The sequence below is a fragment of the Homalodisca vitripennis genome, chromosome 5 (genome assembly GCF_021130785.1).
Source record: "Homalodisca vitripennis isolate AUS2020 chromosome 5, UT_GWSS_2.1, whole genome shotgun sequence".
Classification (NCBI taxonomy): domain Eukaryota; kingdom Metazoa; phylum Arthropoda; class Insecta; order Hemiptera; family Cicadellidae; genus Homalodisca; species Homalodisca vitripennis.
The window spans coordinates 50,039,133-50,065,240 of record NC_060211.1 but is presented as its reverse complement, the minus strand read 5'-3'; the positions used below and the strand labels follow the sequence as shown (position 1 = coordinate 50,065,240).

The window sequence follows — 26,108 nt, the reverse complement described above, 5'->3', positions numbered from 1 at the left end:
TGCATGATGAAGGAGGTCAAGGACTCAAGTCTGTCGCTACAGTCTTGTTGAAAATACTGACAAAGTGCTTAGGAATTTCCAGAAGTATTAAAATCGCCGAATGGCTTTAGCTTTGAAATTCCCTCAATTGATCCTACAGTGCACACTGTAAACCTACCACGTGTTGGCCGTCATGGAGTTAGATCGGACGTTAAAAACAGCCCTCGTACACAAGATTGGTTAAACACAGGCAATGGATTTAGTTTTATAATCCAATAGTAATTGATCTCAAATCTCAGTTAGATAATTAGTAATACGGATTTCAATTTCAATTTTCACTATAAAATTCACATTTTGATAGTTTTCTGAACCATTATTGAACATCTAGATGCATCTAAAGCTGGGAATGATCTTACAAGAAGCTACCCAAAGACGTTAAGGTCTGAGCTTGGATCACTAATCATGTCACTTTTATAAATTTTATCTATAAATAATACTGATACAATTAAGAGATCACTTGTTTTTAGAATTCTTGAAATATTAAAATAAGAATTAATTTCTTAACACTCTAAGATAAAAAATTAAGAAAATGTTTAAATCAATAACTACTATATTTAAAATAAAGGAAAGTTACATTTTATAAAAATAATGATATTCTCTCTGTAAATATTTGACATATAGAAAAAAAAGTAATTTACTTTTTACACTTACAGTTTTATTGTTCTGTTATGTTTTCAAATTCTTAACCCTTTCCACTCAGGAGCTGAGGTTGTACTATTCACATCAGACAAATGAAGTCTAATGACTAATTAGACCCTTTCTCACAACTCAATAAACTAGATTGTTTAAGAAGCACTTGAACATGGTTTTATTACTAAATAAATATAACTAAATCTAATCAAAGTACATTGTCTGACTACTTGAGTAAACCCTGTCAACTTAATCAGCTCTCTGTTCTTGATAATTTCCCGTCAGTTCTAACACAAATATGCTGATACTAAACAACAGAAATCCAGTATTTAATTCTGTTATCAATGAGTTGGTATCAGAACTAATAAAAGAATTTTTCAATAAATATGTAATTGTTCCTTAAAGTTTTGTAAACTACTTAATGTTGTTTATACAAAGAGAAAAGATTTGTATTCTTACTTGTAATACACACATCTTAATTTCTCTTAAGAAAGAAAATTGATTGTTAGCCATGCTAGTTTTGGTGGAGGCCAAAATGGAAGCGCATTGGAAAAATTAAAAATACTAAACAATATTTTTCACAAATCATGTTTTTCAGTTGGCACAGTTAAAAACGTTAGTAACATGGGTAAATTATAAATCATCGATGATAGACTATGTAAAAACAAATTATTTTATTGAAAATGGCAAGTGATAAATATATATATATATATATATATATATATATATATATATATATCATATGATGTATGATGGTTGTTTAAGGTATGTAGCACTAAAAATATACAATTCATGATAAAAGTTATTAATTTTTAACCCTTTTGATGCCCTTCAAAATCTACTGCCACCAAAATTAGCACAGCTAATTTACCAATTTCTTTCTAACAAGAAATGTCTCTATTAATTTTATATAAAGACTAGGTTGTGTGTATGTAATTCAAATTGGCCCTCAGCTTCTTGACTAATAGCACAATTATTTTTATTCATTTTATGCCAATCTCTTCTTTATATAAGAAACAGAATCAACCCTCAAAATTAAATGAATACTTTTCACAAAGTAAACATGTCCCACAAAGTCAGAGTGGAAAGGGTCAAGCCTAATCTTTTATTTAATGAACAAAGGCTGTTTTATCAATTTTTTTTCACAAAGTCAAACAATATACCTTCCATTCAATATAGGTTAAGCTAAATATTACACAACTGATAAAAAAGTTTCTTGTGTTGAGTTTTAAGTAAATTTTTTGTAAGTTCAGTATTAACTAAACTTAGTGCATGTTATAATGATGAATAACAAAATTCAGGATTAAGGTAAGCACTAGACTACAATAAAAACTTGCATTACTAATACCTAAAACCTAATTTTAAGGATTGTCTAAATATTGATAAAAAATAATAAAAAATCAAAAGTATGAAAACTTTATGACATTTGTTTTATTTTCAAACTGTTCATTATTTTATGCCAAATCAGAATTTGAATTGTTTTAGTATACAAAACAAATTATATATGGGTGGGATGAAAGGTTTCAGGCCTTGACATGATGTTCCACCACTGTTGTCACCAATCCGGTCATGTAAGCTTTCTATCTGATCTTTGTCTAATATTTTCTGACTGTTAGAGACAGCTGACTTTGTTATTCTAATTCTTTGATTATTTTTTATTTCAAGTTCGATTTCTTTAAAATATGGTAAAAACTCAAGTAATAGCAGTGATGTTTGCATCAAGAGGCATCTACTACTGAAGTAGGTCATTCTGCCTCTTTCTTCAGGACTATAAAAACCAGGATTGCGGATTTCAAATGTAGTTATACAAACATTGAAGGTGCTGAATGTTTAGGAAGACCAGATCATTTTTGCATCAACTAATGGAAAAAGTTTATTAAACAAAGTTCATAAAATCATCAATAACGGCCGCAAGTTGAAATTGAATCAAATAGCATAGATTGCTGGCATGTAAAAAGAGATACTGCATCACATCTTAACTGATTGGGAATCTTATGTAATTGGGGGATCTTATGTTGGGAATGGGAAATTGGTCAGTAATGTGGGTACCAAGTTAGCTGACTGGAGTATGTTTCATCATCACATTACTTGATGCTTTATAATTCAAATACAACAGAATTTTTGCACCGGTTTATCATAGTTGATGAAACCTGGATTCACCACTTCTGTAATAAAACAAGAATCGAAACAGTGGACAGGCAAGTGAGAAACCCAAGAAACAGTATTAGCCACAGTTGTCTGGGATGCCAAAGGCATCTACTGGTGGATCATTTTGAAAGGGCATGACCATAAATGCTGAATACTACACAACTTGTAGATAGTTCGCAGTAGAAAATCAAAGGAAACCACCAGGTTGTACAAAGAAGTGCTATGTCATAATACACATTTAATTCCAAGATTAAGTAAGTAAAGGAAAGTAAAAAGAAAGTAAACAGGAAACTTTAACCATGAGCAGCAGCTTGCCATTAAAGAAATGAAAGTCTCTCTAAGGTCAACTTTGTAACACGATGGATTTTTTCCAAAATTTTATACAAAACCTGTTTATTTGGCTTGACAAAAGGGTTTGAAGTAGGTCACTATTGGTCCATAAAGCATGTTGATAAGCAGATGTGTGCCGAGTATTATTTGAGCTAGCCAGGTTACAAAGGATTTCTTGCAAGAGAAATGATTTTCATTCTTCTAGATATTATTATGAACCTTTTTAGAATCAAGAATTCAACATCATCAACCACAATAATCTGCCTAGCGGCTTGTGTAGTCTCACAATTCATATCAATAGTCAGTAACTCTTGCAACAATAGGTTTGTCAATTGTAATGTGTAAATTTTAAGCAAAACTATACATCTCTGATTGTTTACACATCCAAATATCTTTAACCATGCTTCATAGATGACTTTGTTCCTTGAGGCCAGAACATGAACACATGATTTATAGTAGTTTCTTAGCTGCGTCCTCAAACCAATGGTTACCAAATCCATAACATCAAAGAGGTTCTGAAGTGAATTGAATATTTGAGAACCAACAAGACAAAAAGAAAGCACATTTTTTGTATCTTCAGTCTCAACATTACAAGCACTGCAATGAAATGTTCCAAACGAAGACAGTAAGAATTCCACTTATCTGTTGATGTGAATTTTTCAAAATGAGGAATTGATGTTGAAGGTTTACAATCCACCTTTCTTTGTTTCAACAAAATCTGAATCGTTAGCTTGTTTTGGTTTTCAAAGCAAGCTATTATTGATGTAAAAAAATCTCAATCAATGAATTCTCATCGCCATTTACAACTAATGAACTAAGAAGCGAATGGAAGATATAACCACTCACTTGTATTTCGATGCTCACAAAACATGCAATATTTGTCAGGAACAAAAACAAACATAGCATTTGATATTGATTTAAAATTACCACGCCCATGTCAAGTCTTTGGACATAGCAAGAAGAAATAACTCTTTTCCCAAGACAATGCCCCCAACCACAAGGCTATCTTAGCGATGACAAAAATTCGTGCTGCATGAACCCTATTCTCCTGATTTTATCCCTTTAAATTTCCATATCTTCAAAACCTTAAAAAAATTCCACAGTAGAAAAAACATATTGGTTAGATGCTGAGGTAATTGAAGGACCAAATACTTTCAGGCTTGGGCGAAAACTTCAACAAAAAAGGGATGTGAGTATTGGAATATTGTAGAATAAGCACATAACCTTGAAGGGAGATTTTGTAGGAAAATAAGTTATACTTTGGTCAAAACTGTATTATTTTCTACTTTAGGCCTAAAACTTTTCATTCCGCCCTAGTATTAGTCAATTCTTTAAAATATTTGAGAGCCATTTACACTGGATATGTGATATGGAATAGTAATGTACTAATTACATAACATCAAAACATTGTTCCAGTAATGTATTTTAATTTTATTTTATTAATTAAGTCTTAAACAATTATAAATTTAGAGTAGTGTATTAAAATTGAATATAAAGTATGCATTCAAAACACATTAACATGAAATAAAAATATATATATATATATATATATTCTGGTAGAGAAGTGGCGTCTTAAAGAATACATAAAGATACAGTTTTAGATGTAGAAATTGTTTTTCTTCACCCAAAACAAAATGCACACTATAAAATAATTTTTGGAAAAATAAACTTAGTCGCTGACTCTACTGTTAGTAGTACTGTACACTTAATGTCTTTAATAAAACATATTAAACTGTAATTCATTCAAAATATTATTAAAATGCTGTAACAGAAAATACAATCTATTTACGACTTCAGGACATCATTACAGGCTTTATTCTTACATTTACTTTTATGTTAATAAGAAGTCTAAAATTTTACAACCATAATAAGAAAAATTACAGTCTACTTTATAATGTTTCACTATGGCTAATAGTATAATTTTAAAATGTTTACTAATAAAATAATTATTAATTGCCGTTTTGGATTACATTGTTATTTATATTTTAAAATCCATTGAAGATACAACAAATTTTCATATTCAATTTGTCTATCTTACCTTTTAGATAGCTAAATTTGGTATGATATATCTTACCTTCCCAGGGCTTAAAATATCTTTATGCTCTATATTAACATGAAGCTCAAGATCGGATGCATTGAAGAAATTCTGTGCACAAAGCGGACAACTATAAAATCCAGAAGGTGTTTCCACAGGAAAAGACGGACTAGTAAGATCAAAATGTTGTCTATTGATATGCTCTTCTAACTGAGATGTATTTTCATTACTATATGTACACATCGGGCACTTCTGTAGTCCCGGAGTCATCAATGACGCAGTCGAACTGCTCGAGAGATTTAATGCTAGCTGGGACCTTCTGGGCGACCAACCAGACGCCCCTTCATCATCTAGTGACTTCAAATTACAATAAGAATTGTTATTGTTATTGATGTTATTAGGTAGACCATTATGAGGTTTCACAGTCATACTCCAATTCAACATCTCCTCATGTCTCTCCGAATCCTCATCGTCATCAATGAATGTCAAAAGTTCCTGTTCAGGTGTTAAATAATCAAGATGAGCTGTGTTCACATGAGTGAGCATTTCTTCTGCGGTAACGTCTTCTAGGTCACAAAAGGGACAGGATGCTGCACCTTTTAGATGACACATCACTATGTGAACTCTCATCTCCTCATCACTCAACCCATCGGCTCCGCAGATCTCACACGAGTAGTTTAGTTCAGGCATTTTTGCAGCCATTACAATCTGAAACAATAATCATTATTTGTTAACGAATTGGTATCAAATGCAATTTAGAATTTAATAAAATATTATAATGCTGGTACATTATTTGTTAAACTACATATGATTTTATTAGGAAAAAGGATTAATTACAGGGTGGCTACTAAATTTTTTTTTAATCCCGGTCCAAATTTTGAATTCTCTAGTCAATTTTCAAACCAAATACAGACAACTGTAATACCGTATTTAACCCTTGCGCCGAGTGCATGGGTAACGGTTTCTCGTCGCAAGCTATATTTGTAGGAAATGTCTGCGGTGCACAAACTTTCAGTATAATAGACAAGTTTGCCGGTACACAAGGCCGTACAAACAAAAAATAAACTAAAGAAACTTACACCTAAACTCTAACCATAGGTGTAAGTTTTACCATGAATTTTTTGATGCAGGAAACTAGCAATGATGTGCCAAAAAATTTTAGAATGTATAAGTTATAACCAAAATACTATTTTTTTTTTTTAACTACAGTAATTTGTTTGTGTAACTAAATCATTGTATATAGAAAGTACTACAATAACACATGGTAGCAATCAGAATTTGCGTACTAACGGCTGTCGTCTGCGAAGACTGGTTTGGATTTGAAATTCAGTGCTGTGATATTGAGTATCGATACCATCCCTAATTGTATTGTATTGTAATTGATCCATCCCTAGTATAGATTCCATGGAGCTTATAAAATTCACGCATAATCCAAGCTTTTCCATGTTTTCATTGTAGGTGGAAGCTATAGTTACAGTCCTGCGAAAGTATCGTAGAATCCGAAAGTTATCTGCAATGGAAGTTACCGTCGAAGTGCGATTTATTCGCTATCTGTAGAATAATTAGACACCTGTATTGAGCAGTACCTTCCACAGTTGTCCCAGGAACAGGCATAATTAACATAATCAATTATTGGTTCTTAAATGTTTTGTGTTAGATAATACAAGGATAGAATCATGTCATTACGGAAACACATCTACAACAGAAATATATTACATGAAAGGCTGTGGTTCAAGTTACAACATGTATGTTGGATTGTAGTTATGGAGACTATGAAACAAGACAACGTAAGGCCCCTCACATAAAATTTAGTTTGAACAGTTAGAATTGTCAGATCGATCATCACGTTTGTGGGGAAGTCGTTCGATGATTAGTTGATAAAAGAAATAGAGAGATCTCTACCAGTCGCTGTCCAACCAATGCCGCACAGACAACGAAAACTGATGTGTGTGGGAAATTCGGCCACTGATCGTCTGCAGACTAATGACAATATTAGTTCAGATGAAGTTTGGTTGAGACCAAAATATTAAAACAACTTTCTTGGTTTTAACCTATGTAATCTGACGGCCAATCGGACAGTGATGAGGAGAAATCGTTCACAAAACAAACTGAGACGATCGGTCAGCCAATTTTATTCGTACAATGTTGCGTATATGGAAAATAAAAATAGAACTAACCAAGATAAACTCCATTGCACTAGTGGACTTAACCTTGGATTAATCAGCATCAGGTATGTGGGTCCGCCGCACGGGATAAAGCAGATAACTATGTTTATTCGTGAAAATGTGGAGTGCTTAGATTCGTCATTTACAACAACTACAACAATAAAGGTAAATAATTGTACACTGATATTTCATTATCGTAAACTATGATTGATTGATTAATTGTTAGATTGACACAAAAGTTGAGAAACTGAGTTTATAGGTTATGTCATACTATTGACAAATGTTGATAGTGTTAAGTAAATTATTAGTTTAAATCACTCTGCAATCAATCGTAATTCAGTCGATTGAGAAGAAACAGCGCGTATTGCTAGTCAAACATTTAAAATAACAAATTATAACCTCTAACCTGTCATAACAGTGCGACCAAACAAACGAACTAAACCGACCAATCACCACGCGCGGAGTTAGAATTTAACTGTGTTTAGCAAGAATTTCAAATTCCAATTTTAGTAAATGTTTTATTCAACTTTACCATTTACAATAACAAATTTTAATTAATTTCAAATTATGTACAATGTTTTAGTAAACAAAATATATTTCTATAGTTAAAATTTGTGCAATTCTTATTTTCATTCAATTCCTTGTTCCTATTGTGCAATTTAATAATATTCATATCAATAAATATTCTACCGAGAAAAAGACGTTGTCACGTAAAATCTTCGCCCATAAAACCGACTTTACAGGCAACCATAATTTTTTTAACTCAAGTATTGTATTTAAATATAGTCTAAATTAATTATTTTTTAAACTCTAAATAATAATTTATAGATTTACACATCAATTAACTTTGTCAGTTAAGATCATTTTAAGCTAATAGTTTCTAATTTAGTTAGCATTGCACGAGTGTATTAAAAATATACTGTAGTGTTTTTATTGAAATCACAGCTCTGTGACTCAAAACATAGTTGTGTCTGTCATAATTTTTGTGTGGGGTATTCTTATTAGTATAAAGAACATTTTATAAAATTATCACTTGTTTTCTTTAAGTCCATTTTCAGATATTGACCTATAAAAATTGGTATTTACATGCTTTTGGCTAGTTTTGGAAGGCCGTGCAAGAAAAGAGTTTATTCTCAAGACTAAAACTTATGCTGTTGACAGTATTATGAGTACTCAACACAGAAATAAAATGATATTAGTGAGTCTCTTTTCCTTCAATAAAATATGATTTTTTCCTTAAAACAAATGGTACTTTGGGATTATACCGACCACACCCAGACATGAATCGTTATTTCACATTTCGTTTCTACTGATTACTAGATTAGCGTAGAACAATATTTCGTCAATATAAAACAGGAATTGTCTTATCGCAAACCCCTCCCCATCCTCAGACAGAGGTCAAAGTCGAGCGTCTAGTAGATAACGTGATTGCAGAGTCTCGCCGCCCGTTCAGCTGGTGCATCGCTTTGTTGTTGTTTTACTTACTTGTGTTTTACCTCTACATTTCTCCAAACACAAAAATTCAACAAAAACAAACATTTACCAAACTAAACTCTTTATTAAAAAAACACTAAAAACTTGTTTTTATTCTTGATCACATTCCGCCACCCAAAATGCGAGTGCCTCCGGCCATCATCAGCGCGGGCTTTGGCAGCACCTTCGGTGCTGCCCCGCGCTGATGTCGACGAAAGAAAAACATCCCTCGAGATAGTACCTATCAGTAAAATATCAAATTCTAGAGGGGCTAATCAGAAATATAAATTGAATTGTAATGGAAAGGCAATTATGTACCGTGCAAATCACGTGATGCCGCGCGGTCTGCCGTAATCAGGATTCTCGAGAAAGATAAGATAACAGCGACAACAATAACGATCACAATACCTGGAAATGCTTGTAAGTTTGTAATTTTGTAATTGAAGAGTTGTTTTTTCGTTCTATCATGTTTGTTTCTATAAATTTCTATTTTTGTGTTCTTCATACTAGTGTGGTCGGTATAATCCCAAAGTACCAAACAAATTATTGTTACATCAATAATTTTCCGAGTTTTTAGAGAAAACGTTTGACTGACTTTCTTGCATGATAGGAAAATTAAACTTATGTTTTTTTGAAAGTCATTTCATGCTGAACACATTAGTTTTTAAATTATTCTGATTTCTTTAAAAATAACTTTGCAAATAAATTTCCTGCAAACGATTTTTATTAAATTGACCTCATCACTCAAAAATATGGCTTGTAAATTTTTTTAGTTGGAGTTTTGTCTATGTCTACTCATAGAGAATCTATTATATAAGAATCGGGGTAATTAAAAACTTTGAGCAACACTGACTGGGTGATTTGAAATGGATTGACCCATCAGTAAAAAATAAAATTCTAATCACAAATGCCTCCGGCCATTACTGCTTTATAAGACATGCATCTTCAAAAACACAAAAATATTGTAAATTCACATAAATAACTTCCTACTATCTTGCAAGAAAAGTAGCTCCTCTTTGAATTTTCAAAAATTCATATTTTTAATATCCTAAAACACCATATAATTGTTTTTTTCAGAAGCACAACAATAGGTTAATAACGCAAATTAATCTTGTTTCCAGTGTTGTAAAAATAAATTTAAAAAATAATCTATACAAATCAAACTTTCAACAAACCAATAAATTGTGTACAAAACAAACATAAGTTTAATAAATAAGCAAAACTAACATAACCATAACTTTGCATATACGTAATATGTACTTACATGTGGAAACTAACGATCACATAAAAATAGATTTTCTTAGGTTAATTAAAATATAACACGCAATTACACATCGAACTTATAATCTCACTCATGATGAGCAGAAAACGTTAATAACGTGAATATTGTGATTTGCTAAGTCAGCCATTAACCCCATGGATACCGCGTTTCTTAGCTAGCAGAAATGGCCATAGGTATTTGTGATCAGACCGTCCAGAATTTGACGGATGTTTTTCATATATTGTCATCAGCGTTGAGTCCTGTGCTGATGGCCGAAGGCACTTGTGTCAGGGTGATATGAACTTTTATCTTTTATTTGGTTCACATTCTCTGATTACAGAATTATTGTATTTTATGTATCCAAACATTGAGTAACGGCAACATCAGCACCAACCAATACAAGGTTGACTCACAATCGTAACAAGATCACGTGAGGTCAGTAGAACTATGAAAATTACTCTGTGCGAGAAAAGAAGTTTCATTTTTAATGTTCTATAACTTTGTTATTTTATATTAGAACATCTTGAAACCCTTCTGTTTTGTTAAGAGGATAATAGTAATAGGTTAATAACATGAAACTCATCTTTTGCCACTCCGATCATTAAGCTCGCCATTACCAAAGGTAACATAATTATAATTAACTTGTTAACTACCACAGCTGATAATAGGAAACTATTATAAAGCTGTAATAGGCTAGACAATAAAACATTCTTTGGCTAAATTTTGATGGACAGGTATGGACATTTAGTACTGCTTATAACTTTAAACTATTACAATTCAATAAGCTTAGCATAGTTTTCAAATGTTGATACTGGAGTAGAAATGTACTGCATTCAATTTAACTCAATTCCACCCTACATACATTGTAGATAGATTTACAAAATTATTTTCAGAACTCTAATGTAACAGAGTAGGCAGTCAATAACTGATAATAAACTGAAGTAGTTACATGAAACTTAATTTTAAAATAATTTTAACAAAATATAATCTGACATATAGGCTAAATATATCACCGTCAGGTTAGAAAGTATAACCTCAATTTAGTTAATAAACCAATATGAAAGATAATTACTAATATCACAAATAAAGCAATCATAAACTACTAAAATTTTAGCTTACCTTATCAAGAACCCTTAAACATTCTAAAGAGACATTAAAATTATTAAAACATATTACAATCCAACAATCATCAATAATTTTACGCACTACAACAATGGTCAAATTCACCTACTAAAACCGAACCGACTTGGAAGTGAAAAACTTGAATCCATCTCTGAGAACAGGACGAGGACATTTTAATTTTTTCCATCAAACTGACAGTTTGGTTTTTTTAATATTTTTCTACTCTGGTCAGTTTGAACTAGGTCTGAGTACAGATCGACTTAGACCTAGGAAGTGAAAAACTCGAAATTCATCTCTTCTTAAAAGAGGACGAGGACATTTTAACTTTTTTTTCATCAAACTGACAGTTTCCATCAAACCAATTACATTTTCAGTATCGAGATACAAGACCTTAGCTATAATATATTATAGGCAATGTATCGTTTTAATACCATTAACAAAATGCTTTAAAAGTCAGAAAACATGGAGTATAAAAGAAAGTCGGATGCCTTTATTTATAGAAAGTTAACAACAAAACTGCAACACGACCCATACACCGTAACGTGCGTGCGGTGTCATCTGTGCTATCTATTTCTTTAGTTTATTAATAAGAAATTAATAGTCTATTATAATTGTTTTATCATTCAATAATTATTTTTTGGCAGTTGCTTATATAATACTTTACTTTGACTCAATGCTTAGCTTTAGAGCATTTTAAAACACAAAGAACTAAAATTACTAAATAACAATCAATTTAAAAAAATAACTATTTAAAATATTTACTACTAACAAAAATAGGGTTTCATGGCACTCAAAAATAGGTAACAGTGAAACAAATGTTAAAAGTATTAAATAGATAATAATGAATAATTTATTGAAATAATACATTTATATCACTAACACAAAATAAATAAAACAATATTTAAATAACTGCAAACATTTCCATATATATATATTCATGCATATATACGAATAACTCAAACTGTAATTATATAACAGTGATTAACAATATCTGAAATAACACAACAATAATATTTTATATATTAATATAATCGGTTACTAATTCCATTAAATTTGTTTTGTTAAATATGACGTAGCTATGGTGGAAGGTTTGATTCAACGAGAGAATGTAGCGCTAAATTTAGTTAGGCATACTGGAGATAAACTCAACATTCTTATTCACTTTAAATGTTGATTTTTTCTTATCGTATGAAATTATGCTTGATAAAATGTTTGTATTCATGCAACTCACACAAGACAGAATTCTAAACGCGAACATATATTTTTAGATAAAGGTCACATTTAAACTTGAACCTCTTCTAAAAGCATAGTAAAGTAAAAATGCCTTATTTTACCAAGCGAAGTTAAGGACTAAGAAGTCCTCGATAACACTTAACCTGGGGATCAACGGCTTAATTAAAGGTGACTTAATGTATAAAAAAATGGTATACGAACTTCGAACTTTCAGTATAGAACGTTTATTAGAAAACGAATTTTATGCTACATTAGTGAGTATTTCAATCTGTTTCTTAACTATTATACTCTTGTTTATAGAACTTTCCTAGAATGGTTACATAATCCAGGATAATACAAACTCTCACACGGCTTCAATTGCACTAGGTCGCTATATTCATATCCATTAGCAAGTATAATCCTAGTCTTACATCAAAAAGTATAGATACCCTGGTTTGAACGTTAATTACAAACTAACTAGTTGAGCTAAAATAACGGGACTTGACTTATTTATTTCAGCGTTTTGTAGGAAGTTAGTACCAGATTTATAATGAAAATCAAACAAAAACTTGGTCTTTTAGACATTAAAACTTTTATTTACATGTATCGATTCAGACGTTATTTAGTCTATAACCTTTATGTAAAAAGGTTTAACCGATATGTACAGAGTATCTAATTTTAATATAGAAGCAGCTGCTATATATTTACATTTAGAGAAAGTATTCTATTTTAATTTGAAGATATGTTTTATATAGAAAAGAGTTGGTTGGCTGTGGAGTAGTAAACATATGACATAATTATTCTATGCAGCAGAGTGCGTCTCAGATGAGCACTGCACAGCTGATTTTATTAAATTTTCAGTTGTGGAGGTGCAATAGTAATAACGAGTATTGCGTGCTGTAAAAGTGTATCAAAACTGTATTGTAGGTAGCTGAGGTTGTGAAGTCAGATTGGCCGGTCGTCAAAGTAAATTTTATAACCAACTGTGCACTAAGCGAAATAGAAACATTTAAGATCATAATGTCACTGTGTACTCGACTGTTAAGACCTAATTTAGCACGAGGATTTGTCTTTTCGTAAGTGTTCTATTTAAAAGTTCTGCTCATGACACGGCAAATTTTGATTGTTTACTCGATTGCATAATGGTCTATTTTTGATTTAAAAGCTAAATATTTGTACACTAAATTCGAGAGTTCTTTTCGACTGAATACTATTTGGTATTATGAGAAGAAAATCAGATTTTCTTAGGTATAATGAAATTAATAAGTGGCTTATCTCCAATTACAAGGTCAATTGATTGTTAGGAGGTCATAATCCAGTTGCACAAGCATGTTAAGCTGCAACACGAAAACTTTCGGGGAATTGCAAGTAGAGTAAAATTGCATAATTCATTGATTCAGTATGCAACTGCTTGAAATATATTATAAGTGTAAATATTTTACTAATTGTTGATATTATGCATCATTTTACATAGCCTAGTATCACTGAATGTCTTCTCTCCATCACATTAAATTTTGATAAAGTTACTGAAGTGATTCATTTGCTTTTAATGATTATTTTCTATTTAAAATTTAATGCTCTACACTAATTTACTAGTGCATAAGAAAAACATTCCTCAAGATAGTAAATGGTTACCACTACAATCAAATCATTGATATTCATGATCATCTAAACTACTTAAACAAAAATGTTGAACCGAATTTCCTATGTAAAAACTTAACTACGTTCTGGAAAGCTGAAGGTACCGAAACTCAATTCTCCCCAATAATTTAGGTAAGTTCACTCAGGCAGTAACAACCTCTTCAGCTGCGTCAAGGCACTTTTAAGGATGAAGTCCAAAGAGTTGGCCAATGTTGTCCACAGGCAAATCAGCATACTAGAAGCAAAGCTGCATGCCAGTGGAGGAACCTCCTTTAAAATCCCTCAAGTTAATCAATCTCACCCAATTAAAAGGGCGACCAGAACAGAGAACAGTACTCCAAGAGAGTATAAAATAGTTGGCTCCGAGAGAAAAACTATGTTTAGATTTTCTGCTTATAAAAAAAAAGAGCTGAATTTGACCTACGGCTGATAGCATTCAGGTGACTATCAGGAGTCAATGTCAATGATATCATTCTAAGGTCTTTAACCACTGAAAACCCTCTGAGTGGTTTGCTTCCAAGTGAGTAGTTTAAATTTATCATGCCAGCTTGTCGGGTGCAAAAAGCACTGTACATTTAAACACATAAAGCTCCATTTTATTATCGAAGCACAATGTAAGAAAATTGTTCAGGTCGGATTGTAGATCTCTGCAATCAATTTTAAAAGTCACTTCATCATAAATTTTAGAGTCATCTTAAAGAAGTATTTAATCTTGGGAGTGTTTGATGACAAGAACCAAATAATTTATAAACATGATACAACATAGGACCCAGAACCCTGGGGGAATTCCAGATGGTATAGGAAAGGCTGCAGATTCACTTCCGTTATATCTGATTAGATAGCAATTACTTACATAGCTACGAAACCATTCCAGCATTGGACACCATCAACACCCAGAGCACACATTTTAGCCAGTAGGTGCTCGTGGCTTATCCTGTCAAAGGCTTTCCAGCCTATGTATACACTGTCGACTTGGTAGCCTCTTTGGTAAGCTGAGAGGATATCTTAATAAACACCAGATTTGATGCAGCTGATCTACTGTAGAAGAAAACGTGCTGGGCAGTCATAATAGCGTTAAAAAGAGCTGCCAATGATTAACTGTAAATGAACTATAATTAATTAGAATGTTTTTGTATTCAATAGTTTAGATATTTCTAATGGTTAATTTGGTATCCTTATATGATTGATGTGGTGGCCACTTACTATACGGTGACCCAAGTTCAAACTCAGAACACTCAAGTTCTCTAAATATTAAATTTATGTAAGAATCTACCTATATCATGCGATAACAAATAGTAGACAGGGACAGAGAATTACCATGTTAACTAAATTCAATATTTTTAATAATTAATTTTAGTCGATTACGTAAATAATCTCTTTTTATTTTGTAGTATGCTTCAATAGTAATATAAATACTAGCCTTTCGGCTTGTAGTGATTGCCGTGCGGTTTAAAACATTAGACTCTGTATCTAAGTTAGATATCGTGCAGGTTCCAATCCTGTTTGTGACTAGCACGTTTTATCAATAACTTATGTGAATAGATGAGATTAGTGGCCCATGAGGATGGGCAAATTAAGGATTAAAAAGTGATTGACATCTCTGTTTTTTTAAACAAAAATAAAACAGAAAAAGTTAATTAATTGAAGTTGATATATCACACAATACAAAATAAACAGGAACAGAGAATTACATTTTTGCTTTATTTGACATTTGATCATTTGAGTTACTACTTTTAGGTCATTTCATCTTTCCAACACCTGTTTTCATCTCAAACTTTCAGTTCGTAACATATTTCAATACTAATAAAATTGATGTAGGTACAGTAATTATAGAGAATAACTCATGTTAATAAAGCATGACTATATATGACCATAGCCACGCCATAGCAGAAACAGCTGGTGGTCAGCAGTGTATGGCAACATCGCCTCAAGTCTCATTAGACTGTTTTGGTGTAGGCTGCTCATAATAGTTTTGTACGAGTAGTGCAGAGAAAAGCAGATTTTTGCTCTGCATGAGGAAAACAACTCGCCTTTTTGTTATTATCTTCCCCACTTTAAAATTTACATATTATTCAGCAGGATGAGTTCAATAAGAATGTTGAAAAAATAACAACTGATTTGAATCTCAAAATAGTTAATCTCATTTTCTAAATTTTTCATAACAGTGATCTAAGTTGTCTAATAGTAGGTTTTTAGTATGGTTAATTTTCAGATTAAAAAAATATTAAAAAGTGTGAGGGTGTACTTAAGATTATTTTTATGTTTCTCTTCAATTGTATAATCTTAAAAAGAAATTGTATTCTTTAAAGTGCAAAATGTACAGGAACAAAAACTCATAGTAGGAACTGTAACGTTGACTGTCAGAAACAAAAATCTCTTATTATAATATTTTAAAGCAATTTAACTATAAACAGCATGTTGGGTAATGTAAAGTGTATGAATTAAAAAAAAAGAATAAAAAAATAAAATATGAGTGCCCGAAAATGTACTTAATTTATCTGTTGAAACCTGAAATATCTAATTTTAAAATAAAATAAAAATTATTTTCAAGAAATTTTATATTGTATTATTTTTTTTAATTTTAAAATTGAGCAACAAATATAGGAGTGTTAGAATTAAATAAGAGGTCATAGCTTAAGAAAAAAATATTCTTTTTATAATAAGTAATATAAAAATCTATATTACAACTCAGATATGTATTTATTTGGGAACTCCTAAACCATTAGTGCATCTTATTTAGTACAAATGAAATAAGTTTGTTAGATGTCTCATTCAGTCACAAAACATGCTAACATGAGTGAACAATATACCTTAACTCATATAAATTACTAAGTACTAAATTCATTATTTCATCCAATTTAGATTTCAGATTTGTAACCTGATTATCAAAATGTTAATAAGGAAATTTTTTATAAATTTTCCAACTTAGAAAAATTCAAAACTATGATACAAAATGTACAAGACATGGAAATTCACTTATTAACTGAATAAAATGAAAATGATCAATAAATAACATATTTGGTTTGGTATTTATCTTACTGATCGTAAATTATGATTAGTAAGAAAAAGAGATGCAATGAGGGTGAGATTTAACTAAGATTATTAGCAGTCTGTAAACTGAGAACCTGCCACTTTGAGAACCATAGTAACAACAGGTCCGTTTCTTTCAGAACTAAGTGCAGAGACTAAGGCTCTTTCAGTAAAAAAGAGGTTGTTTTATTTATTTATTAAGAAAAAAGGGTATACAGATTTTTTTTTTAGTACAGTTATTTACACATAATGTTTTAATTTGTACCTATCACTCATTAGTTGTTTGAAGCCATAGTCAAGGAGAAGGGGCTAGAGAGCAACGTCCAGATTCATTTCTGTGCGGTCTTTTCTTGGAACAGTTAATTTTTGTGTAAAGAGGCTCCATAGGGTGATGGAGATGTGAGTGTTAAAGACAAAGCAGCAAAAAAACACAATCACCATCAGACATTTTGGTGTAGCAGGTTTCTGCATTAGTGATTGGGGTAGAGAAAGTGGCATGATTTAAATACACAGATATATTAGTAATCGAGAATTGGTAGGTGACGTACAATACGGTTAAATATAATGGGAAAAGATAAGGTGAATGCCTACCTATGGTTTATTGAACACCTATGAGGTGACTTGATTGTATTAGATATTAGCTTGGTGGAGCTGTGTGGCAGGAAATCTCATTGTTACTGGTCGTGTTACACATACATATTTATGCTAACTGATTATTGGTTGGTTATTTTAAAATAATGTTAATACAACTACAAAACACTTATTACAGTTTGAAATCGCTATTCACATTTTGTGTAGAGTGGTCGGTTTTCATCATATTTGTATTGCACTGTTGAGATTGTTATCTTTTTAGGGCCATGCTCTGATATATTCAGAGGCTTTGAGAAAGCACTATCAAAAAAATTAAGTTTGTTATGTAGCTTTGATAAAGGCCTACGTTCGATTTTCCTAATAAAACCATAAATTGACATTAATGCCCGGTTGTACTGACAATCCTCTTGATTTTAGCTGTATAATAAATGTTGAACATGAAAGATTTTTACAACCTTATTTTTATTTAAGTAGAATTGTGGTAATGTCTCGTTTAAAAAAAATTATTAATAGGTATCAAAAGTTTTAGATATTTTTATTGTTCATTCAGAAAATATTTGGCATTTTTATACTTGTTTAATATTAAAAAAGTATGTATACATACTACAAAAAAATTAAAAAGCGTTTGCATTTACAAAATGAAACCATTGTCATAATTCTTCAACAAAAAATGTGTGTAAAAGTATATGCAATTTAACATGGTTCTTATGGTTTAAACTCAAGGGTATTTTACTACAGTCGGTTCATAGAGATAAAATATCGGCATTGAATAGCTTGAGACTTGAAATCACAGTAGACCTACTAAATATTTTTTTACTTTTTAAAAACTATTCAATTTAGTTTTAATATCTGCAACTTTAATGTTTCAGTCAACTTAGAATGAATTCAAGTCAAGTTGGAGATCTTGGAAGTGGTGCAGGCAAAGGAGGTGGTGGTGGCGGATCTATAAGGGAAGCTGGTGGAGCCTTTGGTAAAATGGAAGCAGCTAATGAAGAAGAGTTCTTTTATAAACAAGTGAGTTTAAAACTCATTAAGATATTGTATCACACATTAATTTAAGGCATTCCTTACAATTCTGAATTTTAAATAAAAATACTTTCCCCTGCACCTCAACAATGCTTAAGAACACTGTTATGAGACTGTTAATTTTCAAATTGTTGGTGCTCTTGGATGCCCATTTCTTTTAGGAAGTATTCCATATCCCTCAGTGGTTCTATTTCTTACCACTTCTTAGAAAGAATATTCAAATAAAAACAAATATTTATTGAATTTTAATTTCATGTAATTTAAAACAGATAGTTCCATGTTAGTGAATCTTTACTGGAGTGTACCAACATTATACGTAATTTAATAAGATTGCTGTTCTGATTAATGTCAACATTTTTTACAAGAATGGAAAAAAATAAATCTTAAACATCAATTTAATAAAAATGTAAAAAGTAGTTTTACATTTTGTGTATGATCAAGTGAGATTTTTATCTATATGGTTATAAAATTATGATATTGTATCATTTCAAATGTTTGTTTATACAGGAATGTAAACGTATTTTTATATTTCAGCAACGAGAACAACTGGTGAAATTGAAGGAGGATTTGAATGATGAAATAACTTTTCATGAAGAACAGATCAAAAGACACCAAGAAGCCATTAAGAGAAATAAGAGCCGTGTGAACAATTTGGAAAAAGGCAACAAATAAGTTAGCGTACAATGACAATAATTATTATTGATGATAGCATCCTAAGTATTACAGGAATTAGTTAAGTTAAAAGGCACACAGTATTTACTACCAAGGGAAAGTTTGCTTTTTATATTTTTATTTATACAATTTTATTCATTTAAATGTTCTTTAAAAATTGTTTATGCTTATAAATAAAAATTAAATTAAATACCATGTACCATCTTAATTATTTATCCCCAAACGATTGAAAGGCTGAGTAACACTATTAAATAGTCTACATGTAGACTATTCTTTTACTCTTTTGAATTTGGTATAAATACATTCTAACATATGAGCATGAGTCTTTTATAAAATTTTGTATAATATCTAATTACTACATTTATTTATACTTTTTATTGTATGATGGTGTCGACAAAAGATTTTTGTCTTGTATTGTCATAACCATTATTGCAATTTGAAAATGTATATTATACTAAATGTGAAACTTTTCCAAGCATAAAAAATTATTTAGTGTAAGAATGGTTGGCCAAAATTGTTATATACATTTTTATTTTAATGTATGTTATATAAACTAAATGAAAACCAACACGTTTTTAACCAAACCAAAACATACTTTTTCCTGAAAAATAGTTGAAATAAAGAAAAATACTTGGTAAAATCAGATTTAAAAATAACTAATTATAAATAATATTCATATTTTTGTGATTCAGTTCAAGATTACATTAATTTAAGGGCAGTCTGACATGAAAAAAAAAAATTTTTTTTTGGGGGAATTTTGGTTTTTTATTTATTAATATTCTTTAGAATTTTCTCTTTAAAATGGTATATAATATACCTTATTACTATAATATTAAACCTTATATAAAAAATATATATATAAAGGCTTGCAACTGTTGTTTGGCGTTGAGCACCACTCCTTATAGTAAACAAACAATCTATAAAATAGATATTAATTGGTTTTGTTATGTTGGTACTGTTTTGCTTTTAGTCTGGTTTTAGTGATATCACACACTGTCAGCAATATGACAGATGTCATCTGTTGTTATTATTTTATGTTGGAGGTTTATTGTGAAGTTTTGAAATACTGTGTTTTGTGATTTGCAAGTTTCCCTGTTGTTTTTATTTGTAAAGGAGTTTATTGTAATTGAATGTAGATTAAAAATGGGTAATAAGAAGAGAGTAGGAAACTAAGAAAACTATGTTACAAGAAGAAGACTGTTGTTCGTAGCAAGAAAACAGTAGTAACTTCAGGTAATGAAGAGGATAGGCCTAGAAACACCCAAAGTTGTTTCCACATCCAATGAGAAATTGAGCCCTAACCTAGCCTGCTATGATAATTCAACTGATACCTTACAGTATGACATAGTAAACATTGTACAGCTAGAATCAGTTTTGAAAGATGTTGCAGTGTGTAGGGTTTTGTCATGGCAACCTATCATTTAGTCGAAAACCATTAGCAGGGCTCGCAGTACAAAATTTCCGTTCTCCTGTAGCTGTGGCATGACAAAAGCTTTTGACAACTGTCCCAAAGCAACAGATATTAGGGCCTAGGCCTATTGAGGCACCAAGCAAAAGTTCACAATGCTACTATGACTTGAAACCTAAGGTTAGTATACGGCTTGCGTGTAATAGGAAAGGGCTATACTGCTGCCCAAAACTCTTTGCGGCATGATGAATTTACCCGCTCCGCCCAGCAAGTTCAATCAACATGAACAGTTTTTGTCCAGCCATGTAGAAAGTGTGATGTGAAAACTCTATGAAGAGAGCAGTGACAGAAGCAGTTATTGAAAATGGAATTCTAATGACTTATGTGTTGCGGTTGACGGAAGCTGGCAAAAAGCGAGGGGCCCACACCTCGCTAAATGGCGTTGTCACCAATTACTTCAGCAGATACGGGTAAAGTAATAGATATTTATTCAATGTCAAAATACTGTAAACTGCCCTCAGAGAACAAGCAAACCAACACTTTAGAAATATTGCAAGGCAAATTATGTAGGTAGCAGTGGAGGTATGGAAGCTGAAGGTGCGACTGCAATGTTCAAAAGATCCGAGACTAAATACGGTGTTCGCTATGTGGAGTACCTTGGAGATGGTGACTCCAATGGCTATGCAGCAGTTGTGGCAGAAGCACCATATGGCCCAGATGTTGTCCATTCAGAAGTTGGAATGTGTAGGACACGTCCAGAAGAGGATGGGGACAAGATAAGAATAAGGGACTTTATCATGAAAAATAAAGGCTTGAAGCTTTTCTGACGGAAATCTCTTTCTGGGAAAGGTAGGCTAAACAGGGAAGGCGATCCACAAATCCAAATATTACTATGGACTAGCCATCCGTAGGAATACCACACAGCGTGGAAGCCATGAGGCGAGCAGGTTTGGGCGTTGTACTGTCATGTTCAGTCTACCTAACGATACGCCTTTACATATTTTATGCCCAGACACCGAAGAACATGGTGTAAGTATAACAAAGCCGCCAAAGAAAAAACTAAATATGACCACAGCCAGCATTTTCACCTCTCACCTGTTCTAATGAAAGCAATCAAACCTATTTTTAAATCTTTGTGCAGCCTAGAACTACTCAGAAAATGTCTCAAAGGAAAATCTCAAAATCCTAATGAGTCTATGAATAATGTCATTTGGGCTCGGCTCCCTAAACGCACCTTTGTTACACTAGGTGCTCTTAGGCTAGGTGTCTATGAGGCAGTCCTATCATTCAATGATGGGTACAGCTCCAAAGTGAAAGTTTTAGAGCACATTGGGCTAGAACCAGGACTGAATATGCGGTTAGCTTTAAAACGTCTCGACACCCAGCGGATTCGCAAAGCAGATAAAGCGGGCTACCGACATTAAAAAAAAAATCAGGCAATCAAAGGACTTTAGCCAAAATGGAAGCTGGAGGATCTGTATCAAGAAGCAGAGGATCGCCAGACAAACCCTTCCTACAGTGCAGGCCATCATTAAACCAAGGTATGAGTCCAAAATATGCTACCTTCTTGCTTTTTCTTGATTTGCCGAAAAAAACTTGTTATTTTTTAACTTTGGGGCCCTATAACTCAAAAACTACTAGGCCTACCCCAGTCAAATTTTTATATACAGTATTCTACTTACTATTGCCTAGTTCCCCTCATGGGAATTTATAAATATCTCTTGTCAATGAGGCACAGTAAACATTTTTACTTATAAAAAAGTTAGTTAAAAACAATAAATTATAAAAAAATTATAACTTTTTAATTTTTTTTTCAAATTTAAAAAACCTCATGATAAGACCTAGATTATAAGCTATTTAATAAGTAAAATAAAAAATCAGGACTCTATCTATAACCATTACAGAGTTATAGGTTCCCAAGTTAACATTATGTTCTTATGGAGGTCGGGGACTTGCCCTTAAGACAGTGAAATAAAGTAAGTGTCTCGGCATTGCAGAAGATAACAACCTCTCTTGTGTCCTACACATTGACAATCTCAGTGGAAAACACAACTCAAGTATTTACTTTCTCAAATAAATAACACTTCTACTAACACTGACACAAGAGTTAATGTTTCTTATTTGTGTTTAACATTAATACTAGACCAGTGTGTTTGCTAATATTGTGGCAAATTTAAGCCTGTCAAAAATAGAGAGTGCATTCTAATTCCTCAAAAAAAGACTATGAGTATACCTTTTGAACTGAATACTCTCAATTCATGCTATCAAAAACTAGGAGTATTTTGATTAGTATCTCTCGAATGTCTGCAGTTACAAGCTCATGAACATTGCCTTCGAAACGAAGAAAATCATCTCAAATTATTGACATTGTGAATCGTCTCTTCTATTTAATTTTCTCATCCACTGCTCTAATTAGATCCTAGTCCAGTCATCTTAAATATGCAACCATTGCCTGAAACAGAGAATAAGGTTACAGGGATTGCAATAAAGGGGGGGTGGGGGATGTTGCAATGAAACTATGCAGGAAAGGTCCTTTTCGGAACTGATTGAAGTGTACTTTGATTATGGGGTATCAGCAAAAATGTAGGTTCTAGATTTTTGTGCTGTTTTTTGTTTGAAAGTCCTCTTTGTTATTCCCTTTTTCAGAATTATGACCCTCTAATACAATGTACGAAACACAAATATACTTTATGAACTATGATACTTGTACGAGAACTAATAACTTTTAATCAGTTTGTTTAGTGTTGTCTTATACTGAATATCTTGTGAAAAATGTTTAATACAAATCTATGAGTTATTCCTGTAACAAAACAAAATCAAGCATAGTTTAAAGGGTCTTTCTGTTCAATTCATTAAAAATATTTGGTCCCAAATAAACCAATACTGTAAATTTAACAAAGTTTTTAAGATTAATGATCCTAGTTTGAGAACATAACAATTACAAAAATACTATTCGTTTTATTACTCATGTATTACAATACATACATAGTTTTACAATGTAAAGAAGAAAATGAACACCCCACCACCCCTCAGTATTGTGTCACATGCAAGATAGAGACAGCTTGTAGACTGATAATTTTGAAGCAGCTAGCCGTACATTAAATCATAATTAAATGGAGACTTTTGGAGGTTGAGTATATGAGTATTCCAGCTGGCATTATTATACCATCATTATACTCGCTCTTCAAGCAAGGTACCATAATATCACCTCTGCTCACTAGGAACTAGAGATGGCAAATCTTCTAAGCACATAGGTGGGGAAAAACTTTTCAACTTGTCTATATCTTCTCTGTTACTGTCCATCATTCCATTCAAAGTGTAACAAAATAAGGCTTGGCTGGTTTTTCAAGGTGTCTAGACATGAATTTTAAGACTGGGTGTATTTCTTTGCTTGATGTGCAAGGAATGTGATTTATGGTGACCCATGATTTTGTATTATTTCCAGCCGGAATTATTATACCATCATTAAACTCGTTCTTCAAACATGGTACCATAATATCACCTCTGCTCACAAGGAACTAGAGGTGGCAAATCTTCTAAGCCCACAGGTAGGGAAAAAACTGTTCTCATCTATACCGTCTCTGTAGCTGACTATCCTTCCATACAATGTGTAACATATATTGAACCTCGGCTGGGTTTTCAAGGTGTCTAGACATGAATTTTAAGACTGGGTGTTTTTTTTTGCTTGATGTGCAAGGAATTGTGATTTATGGTGACCATTGATTTTGCATTATTTCTAGCCGGCATTATTATACCATCATTATACTCGTTCTTCAATCAAGGTACCATAATATCGCTTCTGCTCACTAGGAAGTAGAGGTGGCAAATCTTCTAAGCCCACAGGTGGGGAAAAACTGTTCCTCTCGTCTATACCGTCTCTGTAGCTGACCATCCTTCCATACAATGTGTGACACATACTGAACCTCGGCTGGGTTTTCAAGGTGTCCAGACATAATTATCAAGATTTTGGATGTATTTCTTACCTTGCTGTTAAAATTATGATGTATGGTGACCATTTATTTTGCATTATTTCCAACCGGCATTATTATACCATCATTATACTCGTTCTTCAATCAAGGTACCATAATATCGCTTCTGCTCACTAGGAACTAGAGGTGGCAAATCTTCTAAGCCAACAGGTGGGGAAAAACTGTTCTGCTCGTCTATACTGTCTTCTGTAGCTGACCATCCTTCCATACAATGTGTAAAACAATAAAGCTTGGCTGGTTTTCCTAATTTCAGCTTAAAGGAGAACACAAAATGTAGTGGTGTTCATAGCCTCAATTTTTGAATTTAGAATGAATTTTTAAATGTGTATTACTATAGTAATAAAATTGTTTGATTGTTGCTGAAATATTTATTTGGAATTTCATTTTCTGAATAATGTCAGCATTAATCACTCAGAAATAAACCTCATGAAGTTTTTTTTAGATAAAAATGAAAGAATATTTAACTATAGTAATAAATATAAATTATGACATTTAATTTAAAAACATTTTCTTTAGTGTAATTGATTTAAAATAAATCAATATGAAATTTTATAAATTTAACATTGTCTTTGTGGGCACAAAATTTTTAAAAATACGGTAGGCTGTAGTACAATCCATGTAGGTGTTTGTTTACATGCATCCTAAATAAACAACCAATGAAATATGAAAAGATTTGAGAAAATCCTAGAAGGTAGTTAGAAAAATCTCAATAGACTTTATTAACACATACATATTCATGAAATTAATATTTTTTTTATTGAACATTTTACTATGATATGTAAAAATACCAGGAAAATTTCTTAGCTTAGGTAATAACAAAAAATCCTATCAACCCTTTACTTCTCATCAAGGACGTAGCCAGCATAGGGGTCCAAACCCCCCTCCCAAATTTTCAATTATATTTTTAGCAAACAATTATTATTTAAATAATTCAGTATTACTGACATGTACGGCTGGAAAAAGGATTTTTCCGAACATTTGCCATCATTCAGCGATACAAAAAATCAGTAACACTACGTTTCGAGATAAAAAAAAATCCCCCTAAATACGAACAAATTAGGAAATCTTTCCTCAAAAACTAATTAAAAATACAGCTGTATTTTTAGATGTGTTAATTTGGTATTTTTCTTTCCCATCACTCACAATCAATTTACACTCAACATTAAATGCTACTAAAATCCGTAAGTGTAATTTCAATATTTTCTTTTATATCTTATAAATAGAAATGAATTTCCAATTGTGTTGATAAGTGATAATCTCGAAAACGGCTGGACTACTACGCCTAATTGACTTTTTTATATTCCCTGAAGTCCGAGGAGGTTTAAAGTGAGAGCAC

General features: G+C 31.9%; 2 protein-coding genes across 3 annotated transcripts in view; one reads left to right on the top strand and one right to left on the bottom strand.

Annotated features, from left to right (window-relative positions):
* The window catches only part of LOC124362139 (zinc finger-containing ubiquitin peptidase 1-like), a 46,668-nt gene extending 21,621 nt beyond the window's left edge, over positions 1-25,047 (bottom strand). The window contains exons 1-3 of one of the 2 annotated variants that reach the window (XM_046816370.1): positions 24,767-25,047; positions 23,017-23,235; positions 5,222-5,890 (exon numbers count right to left, since the gene is read on the bottom strand). In XM_046816370.1, the coding sequence (XP_046672326.1) occupies positions 5,222-5,884 (663 nt within the window). In that variant the 5' untranslated portion in view covers positions 5,885-5,890; positions 23,017-23,235; positions 24,767-25,047. Of the gene's footprint in view, positions 1-5,221; positions 5,891-11,200; positions 11,512-23,016; positions 23,236-24,766 lie in introns of those variants that run through there. The other variant, XM_046816369.1, reaches the window with a different exon arrangement.
* LOC124362141 (ATPase inhibitor A, mitochondrial-like) lies at positions 13,264-19,570 on the top strand. Its single transcript, XM_046816373.1, has 3 exons — positions 13,264-13,491; positions 18,547-18,691; positions 19,238-19,570. Exons 1-3 carry the CDS (start codon positions 13,436-13,438, stop codon positions 19,373-19,375), a joined length of 339 nt encoding a protein of 112 aa, XP_046672329.1. The 5' UTR covers positions 13,264-13,435; the 3' UTR covers positions 19,376-19,570.
* Positions 25,048-26,108: the final 1,061 nt, after the last annotated feature.

Bases quoted from the DNA above. Each gene is read 5' to 3' on its own strand.
- LOC124362141 (XM_046816373.1), top strand. From the start codon at position 13,436: ATGTCACTGTGTACTCGACTGTTAAGACCTAATTTAGCACGAGGATTT. The intron at 13,492-18,546 runs GTAAGTGTTCTA...TTAATGTTTCAG, and splicing joins GCACGAGGATTTGTCTTTTC to TCAACTTAGAATGAATTCAA. The intron at 18,692-19,237 runs GTGAGTTTAAAA...TTTATATTTCAG, and splicing joins AAGAGTTCTTTTATAAACAA to CAACGAGAACAACTGGTGAA.